At 44.4% G+C, this 12,470-nt stretch overlaps 1 protein-coding gene across 4 annotated transcripts in view; it reads left to right on the top strand.

Moving 5' to 3' along the window:
* The window catches only part of PHKA1 (phosphorylase kinase regulatory subunit alpha 1), a 105,773-nt gene that overhangs the window by 44,624 nt on the left and 48,679 nt on the right, over positions 1 to 12,470 (top strand). For 2 of the 4 annotated variants that reach the window (XM_040322820.1, XM_040322821.1), the window contains exons 17-20: positions 726 to 870; positions 3,046 to 3,124; positions 5,626 to 5,705; positions 10,494 to 10,664. In XM_040322820.1, the coding sequence (XP_040178754.1) occupies positions 726 to 870; positions 3,046 to 3,124; positions 5,626 to 5,705; positions 10,494 to 10,664 (475 nt within the window). Of the gene's footprint in view, positions 1 to 725; positions 871 to 3,045; positions 3,125 to 5,625; positions 5,805 to 10,493; positions 10,665 to 12,470 lie in introns of all 4 variants that reach the window. The other 2 variants (XM_040322819.1, XM_040322818.1) reach the window with 1 other exon arrangement.

Below are 12,470 nucleotides of genomic sequence, written 5' to 3'. Positions count from 1 at the left end.
ACAGCAGTGAACAGTGAGTACGGCGCCAACAAATAAAATAAAGGCGTACTGTAGATCGCGCTAGTATGCTTGATGGCATGCTAGGAAAAAAAAAGGTTTTTTTTAGGGTGAAGCCCCGCTTTAAGAGGGAACGTCTATGACCTGCCACGAGGGAGGGGGTTGTGCTAGGAAACTGAGAAACATACAAACAAGAATTGGTGTATTTAACCACTTCTCAACTGTAGGACATCATTGGGTTGAAGCGGTTTATACCGGAATGATGCCTGTAGCTTTTGGCCAGCGATTTCCCTTTTTGTAAAAGCCACCCTGGTTCCTGGCCATCTCTATGCTCCTGGGAGGCCGGAAGCGACGTCATGATGTCACTTACGGTTTTGCCAGATGTAAGCACTTATTTCCATGGCAGAGGTGAAATTTGTATCACAAGGGATATTTACATTTCTAGTGATAGGAATAAAAGTGATTAAAAAATAATTAAAGGAACAGTGTAAAAAAATAAAATAAAAGCGCCCCTGTACCCTTGTGCTAGGTCGCAGAATAAACGACATGCATAGGTCGCGTCCGCGTATGTAAACTGTGTTCGCACCACAAATGTGAGGAAACTCTGCGAACAATATAGCGAGAGCAAGAATTCTAGCACTAGACCTCTGTCTAGCTTTGAATGTTTGTCTTTTTTTTACTGAATTTCGGTACCCTTTAACTTATTTATTTCATTATCTCCTCTACAGTTCATAGATCAGCAACAGTTTTATCTTGCCCTGGATAACCGGATGATTGTAGAGATGTTGCGTACGGACTTATCCTACTTGTGTAGCAGATGGAGAATGACTGGGCGGCCCACCATCACCTTTCCAGTATCTCAAACCATGCTTGGTAATATATCTTAATATAGAAGCATTTTGCTGTTCAAGTTTTGCTAGAGCATAGGATACGGATGATGGCAAGTATGGCAGATAATACCATGGTAGTATAGAGAACCAATGATGGCCATCCAGTATGGGGGAATAATGCCATGGTAGTATAGGAAACCAATGATGGCCATCCAGTATGGGGGGATAATACCATGGTAGTATAGGTGAGCGATGATGGCCACCTGGTATGGGGGATAATACCATGGTAGTACAGAAAACCAATGATGGCCATCCAGTTATGGGGGATAATGCCATGGTAGTATGGGAAACCAGTGATGGCCATCCGGTATGGGGGATAATACCATGGTAGTATAGGAAAACGATGATGGCCATCCAGTATAGGGATAATACCATGGTAGTATAGGAAACCAATGATGGCCATCCGGTATAGGGGGATAATACTATGGTAGTACAGAAAACCTATAATGGCCATCCAGTATGAGGGATAATACCATGGTAGTATAGGAGAGCGATGATGGCCATCCAGTATGGGGGATAATACCATGGTAGTATAGGAAACCAATGATGGCCATCCTGTATGGGGGATAATGCCATGCTAGTATGGGAAACCAATAATGGCCATCCGGTATGTGTGATAATACCATGGTAGTATAGGAGACCAATGATGGCCATCCAGTTATGGGGGATAATGCCATGCTAGTATGGGAAACCAATAATGGCCATCCGGTATGAGGGATAATACCATGGTAGTATAGGAGAGCGATGATGGCCATCTGGTATGGGGGATAATACCATGGTAGTATAGGAAACCAATAATGGCCATCCGGTATGAGGGATAATACCATGGTAGTATAGGAAACCAATGATGGCCATCCGGTATGTGTGATAATAACATGGTAGTATAGGAGACCAATGATGGCCATCCAGTTATGGGGGATAATGCCATGGTAGTATGGGAAACCAGTGATGGCCATCCGGTATGGGGGATAATACCATGGTAGTATAGGAAACCAATGACGACCATCCGGTATGGGGGATAATACCATGTTAGTATGGGAAACCAATGATGGCCATGCGGTATGGGGGATAATACCATGTTAGTATGGGAAACCAATGATGGCCATCCTGTATGGGGGATAATGCCATGCTAGTATGGGAAACCAATAATGGCCATCCGGTATGAGGGATAATACCATGGTAGTATAGGAGAGCGATGATGGCCATCTGGTATGGGGGATAATACCATGGTAGTATAGGAAACCAATAATGGCCATCCGGTATGAGGGATAATACCATGGTAGTATAGGAAACCAATGATGGCCATCCGGTATGTGTGATAATACCATGGTAGTATAGGAGACCAATGATGGCCATCCAGTTATGGGGGATAATGCCATGGTAGTATGGGAAACCAGTGATGGCCATCCGGTATGGGGGATAATACCATGGTAGTATAGGAAACCAATGACGACCATCCGGTATGGGGGATAATACCATGTTAGTATGGGAAACCAATGATGGCCATGCGGTATGGGGGATAATACCATGTTAGTATGGGAAACCAATGATGGCCATGCGGTATGGGGGATAATACCATGTTAGTATGGGAAACCAATGATGGCCATACGTTATGGGGGATAATACTATGGAAGTATGGGAAACCAGTGATGGCCATCCGGTATGTGTGATAATACCATGGTAGTATAGCAGAGCGATGATGGCCCACATTGGCTATTTGACTGAGAACTGAGCGATCGCATGGCCACTGGTCACTCAACTCTTGTTCTTCTCGGAGAGGAGAGTGGTGACCATCAGCCACTAACTCTCTGCTCTGCTCCTCCAGAGCTCACTAGAGCGCCAGGCTAGAGAGGGGGGCGGGCACAGCTAGCTTCAATCTGAGAGCCTGAGTCTGCTGTCAGTCAAACAGGTAGGTGGATCCCTCCTGGAATCTGTGATGTCAGCTGGCAATGGACAATAGCCCGCTATAAGCGGACTCTGCGTCACAGAAAAGTAAAAGTAAGTGCACTCCCATGACCCGCAGGAGAAGTATGAAGACCAAAAAAGCTTTGGCGATACTTCTCTTCTAACTACACAACCTCTGTCATACATGTAATCATGAGCTACACCTAAGGACACGGTCCCTGAACCCTCCTATCTCCTCTGCATTTCCTCCTAGATGAGTCCGGCACAGACTTGGATCCAGCTGTCTTAGCTACTTTCAGGAAACTCCAGGATGGATACTTTGGAGGTGCCAGGTGTGGAATTAATGCGCCATCATTTCTTATGCGCTTCAAGCTGGCCAACCTTAGAAGGCCACGTGTGATGTCTCTTGGTTACAAAGTTTAATAGTGTGGTGGAAAAGATTTTTCTGATGGTGGAAGAAGCATGGGGGCAGAGATCCTCATCTTGGAAATTCGAAGTCCTCAAATCCAGCCATATATGCTACAGTAAAACCTTGGATTGCAAGTATTATTCGTTCCTGAAACATGCTTGTAATCCAAAGCACTTGTATATCAAAGCATTTTTTTTACAGAGTATAAAAGAGAAGAGAGGCGCCTCTAAGTGTAGCAACAAGTTGCTAAATGTTGTACCTTCATTAAATGTAACCATATTGCTACACTTAGAGGCGCCTCTCTTCTCTTTTATACTCAGTTGTGACATGACGCTACTCTTATATCAAGACATCGCTTGTATATCAAGGCAAAAGTTATTAAAACATTTTGCTCATCTTGCAAAACGCTCTCAAACCAAGGTTTTACTGTATATGGTGGTGATTGATGGTTGTGGATGATGAAGAACGAATGATTGATGAGGATTATAATAGATATTCATGATGTTGATGGATGATGATGATGAAGAATGAATGGTGATTGATAATGAAGTATGAATGATCATGATGTCAATGAAGAATGAATGATGATCAAGAAAGAAGGGTCATATTGTTGATGGTAATGAATGATGGTGATAATCCAGCTCTGTGGTGTTGATTGATAGTGGTGAATGTTGATGAATGAATGATTATTGATGACTATAATGGATAAACATGATGTTGATGGATGATGATTGATTGATGATGATAATAATAATAAAGTATAAATGATTATGATGATGAATGATTGATGATAAATGACTGATGATAAGAATGAATGTTGATGATGATTGAAGGATGATGAATGGATGATAATGAATGATGGTTATAATGAAGAATGAATGATGATTGATTATTAATAATGAAGGGTGAATGATGATGGATTGATATTGAAGAGTGAATTATGACTAATTGATTGGTGATGATAATGAAGGGTGGATGATGGTGATAATGAAGAATGAATGATGGTTATAATGAAGAGTTAATGATCACTGATGATGATTATAATGGATAATCATGATGTTGATGGATGATGATGATAATGAAGAATAAATGATTGATTAATGATGATGATGATTGATGATAAAGCATGACTGATGATGATGAAGAATGAATTATAATGTTGATGATGATTGAATAACAAAAAAAGGATGATGATGATTGATGACAATGAAGAATAAATGGTGGTAATGAAGAATGAATGATGGTGGTGATGATGATGAATGAATGATAATTATGATGATGAAGAATGAATAATAGTATTGAAGAATTGATCATGTAGAGTGAATGACTGTAATAATGAATGATGATAATGAAGAATGATTGATCATAATGTTGATGATGATTGAAGGATGATGAATGGATGATAATGATAATGAATGATGATTGATTATTAATAATGAAGAGTGAATGATGATGGATTGATATTGAAAAGTGAATTATGACTAATTGATTGGGGATGATAATGAAGGGTGGATGATGGTGATAATGAAGAGTTAATGATTACTGATGATGATTATAATGGATAATCATGATGTTGATGGATGATGATAATGAAGAATAAATGATTGATTAATGATGATGATTGATGATAAAGAATGACTGATGATGATGATGATGATGATGATGATGATGAAGAATGAATTTATAATGTTGTTGATGATTGAATAACAAAAAAAAGATGATGATGAAGAAATAATGATTGATGACCATGAAGAATAAATGGTGGTAATGAAGAATGAATGATGATGGTGGTGGTGATGATGGATGAATGAAGATGATGAAGAATGAATAATAGTATTGAAGAATTGATCATGTAGAGTGAATGACTGTAATAATGAATGATGATAATGAAGAATGATTGATGATGGTAATGAAGAATTGATTATAATGTAGCATTGAGGATTATGTAGAATGAATGATGATAATGAAGTATAAATGATTGATGAAGAGTGAATGATGAATGGATGATTGATTTGATGATCATGTAGAATGAATGATGATGATGAAGACTGAAAGTGAAGTATGAATGATGATTCATTATGAAGAATGATTGATTGACGATGATCATGACGAATGAATGATGGTGATAATGAAGAATGGATGATGATGATAAATTGATTGATGATGATGGTAATGAAGAATGAATTCTGATGATGAAGAAAGAATGATTGATGATGAAGTGTGAATGATGATTGATAACAAAAAATAATTGATTATTGGTTGATTATAATGATGTTGATAAATGATAATGGAGAATGAATGAATGAATGATGATGATGATGATTAAGAATGATAAATCTTTATTATTGAATGATGATGAACGATAAATGATTAATGAAAATGGAATCCCCCTTTAACTTGCCCGCCTTTCCTTGGTGATTCCAGGACACAGACGGGTCGCTTGTCTGACTTCCTCACCACATCCTGCTGCAAACATCTCAGCTTCATGGACCCCGGTGTGGAGGGTAAGCTGTGTGCCTGGGGGAGTGGCTCGCACATGGGCCAGCCAATCATTGTGCAGGAGCCAGACCAGCCCGTGCATGTGGCTCTGCCGGCCGATGATGGTAAGGGGGGAAGGGGAGCCTGGAGAACTAGGGAGTGCAAACAAAAGTGGCAAAGCTGTTTAATGGTAACACCGGGAGAGAATTTTTTTTTTTTTTTTTTACTTTTTGTGAAAATTTCATTTCACTGCAGTCCTCGCTGTCCAAGGAACGGAGGTCCCGACTGTGTAAGAATTTTTGATGAGCAGCATCTGGTTGATGCAAAGCCTAAATCTTTGGAGTCTTGGTTGGGCGCTCTTCTAATAGAACTTCTGTTGTCCATCTTTGCCACTGGAAGATGCATGAGAATAGATGCATGAGAGCAGGAAGTGCCAGAGAATGTAAAATCGGCATTTTTAAAGCTGAACTCCGGGATTATCCAATATTGTCTAAATACAAGAGGCATGGGTGTTCTTTGCCTCTGTAAAGGAGCTTCCTGTAATAAAGACCGCTCACTGATGCTGCTCTCTCCTTGTGCAGGGTGACTGGTCTGAACTCCGCCCCCTCCTGTAGTTCTCTACAGTCTGCCTGTAGTGGGTGGAGCTGCTGGGCCCCTCCCACAGCTCCACTCTCCATGCAGGCTTATATATACAGCAGAGGTATCACTGATAATTTTACAAGGTTATAAACTAGGTTTGCAAATGCATTTTATGCATGCGAAGTGGATTTATATTCTTTGTGGTCATTGAAGAATATATTTAAAGATTTTGTGCCTGGAGTTCATCTTTAAAAAAGTCATTAAATTACCTAATTGGAAATGGTGGACCTGACTTTTTTTAGCCACAGTTAAATTCACTCTAACTCCCAAAAATTGTCTGTGCGGGCAATTAAGTTTTCCTTATTTTTACAGTCTTACTGCTAGAAATACCTGTTGATTTTGCCAGTAAAGTTGTGCTTCCTGTGTAAGGGTAACCAGTCTTTGCTGCCTTTCCATCTTTCAAATGCATAGTCACCCTTTAAGAACATTGTGGAAACAGTAGTCTCTATGCAGAGGTCTAGCACACTCCCTTATTCTCTGGGGAAGCAGGAGTCTCTACGCAGAGGTCCAACACACCCCTTGATTCTCTGTGTGGAAACTGTAGTCTATGCAGAGGTTCAACATGTCCCTTTACACTCTGTGGAAGCAGAGGCCTCTATGCAGAGGTCCAACATGCCCCCTTTATTCTCTGTGGAAGCAGAAGCCTCTATGCAGAGGTCCAAAACCAGCATCTTCCAGTTTCTGAAGGTGACTGAGATCTTTTAATAATACAAAATCTGAAAGATTGTATCTACAGCTCTAGTTCCTTAACTGCCATTCTCTTAACTCTATCCAAACCACCCGCAGTACATTAAATCCAGGCAGGCGGCATGGACAGGCTGAATCATGAACATGCATTACATCCAGCTTGTTCGGGGCTCGCTGTGCAGTGCTTCTGTGTCCACCAGACACATCGGGTTACAATTACCGGGTATCATGTGATCACTACGATTTGTCATAACGATCACATGACACCAATGTAAACTGTCATGAATGGATATCCATTCATAAACAATTTTCTTATAGTTGTGATCCGTGATTGGCCCACAGCAATCACATGATACCTGGCTACATATACCATGTGATTTAGCTGTAGCCAATCACAGATCACAATCGTAAGCAAGCTGTTTTATGGTTGTGACCTGTGATTGGCCCACAGCAATCACATAGTACCCGGCTACCTGTGCCATGTGACTAGCTATAACCAATCGCAGATCACAACCATAAACAAACCGTTTATGGTTGTGATCTGTGATTGGCCCACAGCAATCACATGATACTCGGCTACCTGTACCATGTGATTTAGCTGTAAACAATCTTAAAACTATTGCACCCCCCCCCCCCCAAGAGTAGTACATTGTCACTGTGGTGAACTACTCGAATTTCAGAATGTGCATAAAAATTAGGGTTGTCCCGATACCGATAGTAGTATCTGTATCGGTACCGATACCGAGCATTTGCCCGAGTACTTGTACTCGGGGCAAATGCTCCGATACTTCACCCGATACCTGGGCAGTCAGGGTGATCAGTGCTGTGGAGGAGTTACAAGCACTGATCATCCTGTATAGATTTAAAAGTCTGACAGCCACAGCTGGTCCTCCCTCTCTCAAACCCCCCGCCGCGGCTTTCAGCGGTGATCGGTGCTTCTCTCCCACACACGATCATCGCTGACTGTCCCCAATCCTCCTCCAGTCCCCATCCGTCCTTCTCCATGCTGCTCCATGTCTCCCACCATGCATCTGTCCCCCTCTCTCCTACGTGTCCCCCTCCGTGCATCTGTCCCCCTCCCCTCCGTGCATCTGTCCCCCTCTCTCCTCCGTGTCCCCCTCCATGCTGCTCCGTGTCCCCCTCTGTGCATCTGTCCCCCTCTCTCCTACGTGTCCCCCTCCATGCATCTGTCCCCCTCCGTGCATCTGTCCCCCTCTCTCCTCCGTGTCCCCCTCCATGCTGCTCCGTGTCCCCCTCTGTGCATCTGTCCGCCTCTCTCCTACGTGTCCCCCTCCGTGCATCTGTCCCCCCTCCGTGCATCTGTCCCCCATCCGTGCATCTGTCCCCCATCCGTGCATCTGTCCCCCATCCGTGCATCTGTCCCCCATCCGTGCATCTGTCCCCCATCCGTGCATCTGTCCCCCTCTCTCCTTCGTGTCCCCCTCCATGCTGCTCCGTGTCCCCCTCTGTGCATCTGTCCCCCTCTCTCCTACGTGTCCCCCTCTCTCCTACGTGTCCCCCTCCGTGCATCTGTCCCCCTCCGTGCATCTGTCCCCCTCCGTGCATCTGTCCCCCTCCGTGCATCTGTCCCCCTCTGTGCATCTGTCCCCCTCCGTGCATCTGTCCCCCTCCGTGCGGCTCCGTCCCCCTCCGTGCGGCTCCGCGTCCCCCTCCGTGCGGCTCCGCGTCCCCCTCCGTGCGGCTCCGCGTCCCCCTCCGTGCTGCTCCGCGTCCCCCTCCGTGCTGCTCCGCGTCCCCCTCCGTGCTGCTCCGCGTCCCCCTCCGTGCTGCTCCGCGTCCCCCTCCGTGCTGCTCCGCGTCCCCCTCCGTGCTGCTCCGCGTCCCCCTCCGTGCTGCTCCGCGTCCCCCTCCGTGCATCTGTCCCCCTCTCTCCTACGTGTCCCCCTCCGTGCATCTGTCCCCCTCTCTCCTACGTGTCCCCCTCTCTCCTACGTGTCCCCCTCCGTGCATCTGTCCCCCTCCGTGCATCTGTCCCCCTCTCTCCTATGTGTCCCCCTCCGTGCATCTGTCCCCCTCTCTCCTATGTGTCCCCCTCCGTGCATCTGTCCCTCTCTCTCCTATGTGTCCCCCTCTGTGCATCTGTCCTCCTCTCTCTTACGTGTCCTCCCCCGTGCTGCCGCCCCCCTCGGCATCTCCGGATGGAGAGCGGAAGTATTAGCCAGTAAACCCGGCTCCTTCGTTTTCTGAATGGACAGTCAGTGATCACTGACTCTGTCTATTCACATAACTGAAACATTGTAACCTCCAGTGATTACGATGTCTCAGTTTATGAATGAAGAGAAGCCGCTGTCTTCTCTCTTTTCATTTTCAGTGTAGCGGAGGCTGCTGAGAAAGGGACTGGGGAATATGTGTCCCTAGTCCATTTCTCTGTCTCAAAGGGGAGATGTCAGAGGTCTGTTAAGACCCCTGATATCTCACCATAGCCCCCCCAACAGGGCTGATAAAAAAACAAATTGCAATAAATAATAATAATAAAAAAATAAATATATATATATATATAATAATAAACACAAAAAAAAACACACACACACTGACTCTGCCCCCCCCCCCAATTAAAAAAAAAGCACTGTAAAAAATAAATGTAAAAAAAATTTAATTAAAAAAAAAAAAAAAAAAAAAATACTGGCACATGTGCCACTTTCACATGAGATTAAATTAAAAGTATCGGTATTCAATATCGGCGAGTACCTGAAAAAAAAGTATCGGTACTTGTACTCTTAAAAAAGTGGTATCGGGACAACCGTAATAAAAATGTTTAAAAAAAGTAGTAAAAACATTTACATTTCATTTTTATTTTTTCCATACTGTCACCAATCAGTATCCCTGATTACCGCCACACTGGTCATAGAATGAGGTTGTACTGCACTGGTGATAGATATGTTGAATAGCAAAAAATGTCCTGATCTTAAAGGAGGTAAAACCTTCTGGAGGTCAAGTGGTTAAAGCCCTAATATAGTGGGATGAGCGAGGCCCCCGAAACGCGTTGGGGATCAAGTTCCTTACATGTTTTGGCTCAACCAGTATATTCAGAAGGAGGGGTTTGTGAGACCTCTGCAGAGAGTGGTCCCTAAAACACACTAGTGTTCTCTAAAGCACTCTGGCAGGGGACAGGCTTTTCTACGCCAGTTGTGGCTGCTTTCCAAAGACACTGGACCTTAACGCTTTGTATTGATGTACCTGGAAGGTGCAGTATATAACGGATTTAAGTCGATTGGGCTTTAAGATTTAAATTTTTCCAGGAATATTGTAAAAACAAATCCGGTTAGAGTGTATTTAACCAAAACATTTGTTTTTTTTGGGGTGCAATGCATGGTTTTAATACCTTTATTGTCTTGCATGCTTTCACCATCTATAACCACATTACCGCTAGCAATAAGTCTCATCTGTTGGGTCCCTGGGAAGTTATTGATGGATGTGCTGGAAAGGGGTCATACTCACCTCCCTTAAATCCCGATTCCTCACTACAGAAGACTCGGAGGATGAGGTGGCTCAATATCTCAGCCATCTTTTGAGCACCAGTGCACCTAAACCAGCGCCAGCCACACAGAAAGGGGGACTGCATCGCTTCAAAGCGGCCATTCACAGCACGCGGGATCTCATATCCCTTCGCACAAAAGCTAGAAGTCTCAATGTTCAGGGTAAGATGTTTATTTTATTTTTATATTTAATTTAATTCTACTTTTATATCTCTAGAAGTTTACATTTTACCATGTTGTCTCAGATCTGGGATGTGGTGGTCAACTAAGTTCTTAAGTGTTTGGTACTAAAGGCAAAGGCGGCTCTAGGTTTTGTGAGGCCCTAGGCAAAACTTGACATGGGGCCCCACTCACTCCCAAGATGAGAAAAATAATTCAAGGACAAGAGCCTCTTCCCCACAACCCTGGCCGGGGGTTTTGGGGGTCTGCGGGCAGGGGGCTTATCGGATGTGGAAGCCCCCTTTAACAAGGCGGCCCCCAGATCCTGCTCTTTAATAACTAAGGGGCTGGGGCCACCTAGTAATGTCACCTGGTGAACCCTCCCCCTTGTGACGTTATTGACTGAGGGCATGCTGGGTCATTGACGTCACAAGGGGTTGTGGCACCGATATTCACTGGTTGTTAGGGACGCTGGGCTCCTAACGCTGCCTGAGCACAGCAGTGTTAAGGTCCCCTGTCCCTCAAAACTGGAGTAATGCATTGGATAAATTAGGCGGTCGTGAGGCCTCTGTGAGTGCGAGGCCTTAGGCGACCGCCTAATTAAAGAGCCACCTCTGACTAAAGGGCTGGTTGGGGGTCTCTGACCATTTAAGACCCGGACCATTATGCAGGTAAAGGACCTGGCCAGTTTTTGCGATTCGGCACTGCGTCGCTTTAACTGACAATTGCGCGGTCGTGCGACGTGGCTCCCAAACAAAATTGGCGTCCTTTTTTTCCCACGAATAGAACTTTCTTTTGGTGGTATTTCAACACCTCTGCGGTTTTTATTTTTTGCGCTATAAACAAAAATAGAGCAACAATTTCGAAAAAAAAAAAAATATTTTTTACTTTTTGCTATAATAAATATCTCCCAAAAAAGATATATATATAAAAAAAAAATTCTCAGTTTAGGCCGATACGTATTCTTCTACATATTTTTGGTAAAAAAATCGCAATAAGTGTTTAAAGATTGGTTTGCGCAAAATTTATAGCGTTTACAAAATAGGGGATAGTTTTATGGCATTTTTATTTTTTTTACTACTAATGGCGGCGATCAGCGATTTTTTTCGTGACTGCGACATTATGGCGGACACATCGGACAATTTTGACACGTTTTTGGGACCATTGTCATTTTCACAGCAAAAAGTGCTAAAAAATGCACTGATTACTGTGAAAATGACAATTGCAGTTTAGGAGTTAACCACTAGGGGGCGCTGAAGGGGTTATGTGTGACCTCATATGTGTTTCTAACTGTAGGGGGGCGGGGCTGGACGTGTGACGTCAGTGATTGCCTTTCCCTATATCAGGGAACAGACGATCAGTGACATTGCCACTGTGAAGAACGGGGAAGGTGTGTTTACACTCGCCTCGCCCCGTTCTTTAGCTCCTGTGGCCGATCGCGGGACACCGGCGGCGATCGGGTCCCGCGGTCACGGAGCTTCGGACCCACGGCTGGGCACTTAAGGGGAACGTACAGGTCCGTGTCCGTGCAATTCTGCCGACGTAAATGTGCAGGAGGCGGTCCTTAACCACTTCCCGACCGCCGCATGTAGATATACGTCGGCAGAATGGCACGGACAGGCACATCAACGTACATGTACGTGCCTGCCTAGACGTGTTTCTAGCCGCCCCCCCGCGATCGCTCCCCGGAGCTGAAGAACGGGGAGAGCCGTATGTATACACGGCTTCCCCGTGCTTCACTGTGGCGGCGCATCGATCGTGTGATCCCTTTTATTAGGGAGACTCGATCGATGATGTCAGTCCTACAGC

Source organism: Rana temporaria, chromosome 9 (genome assembly GCF_905171775.1).
Source record: "Rana temporaria chromosome 9, aRanTem1.1, whole genome shotgun sequence".
In the NCBI taxonomy this organism is placed as follows: domain Eukaryota; kingdom Metazoa; phylum Chordata; class Amphibia; order Anura; family Ranidae; genus Rana; species Rana temporaria.
The sequence above is the reverse complement of the archived record's forward strand: the minus strand, read 5'-3'. Positions and strand labels throughout refer to the sequence as shown.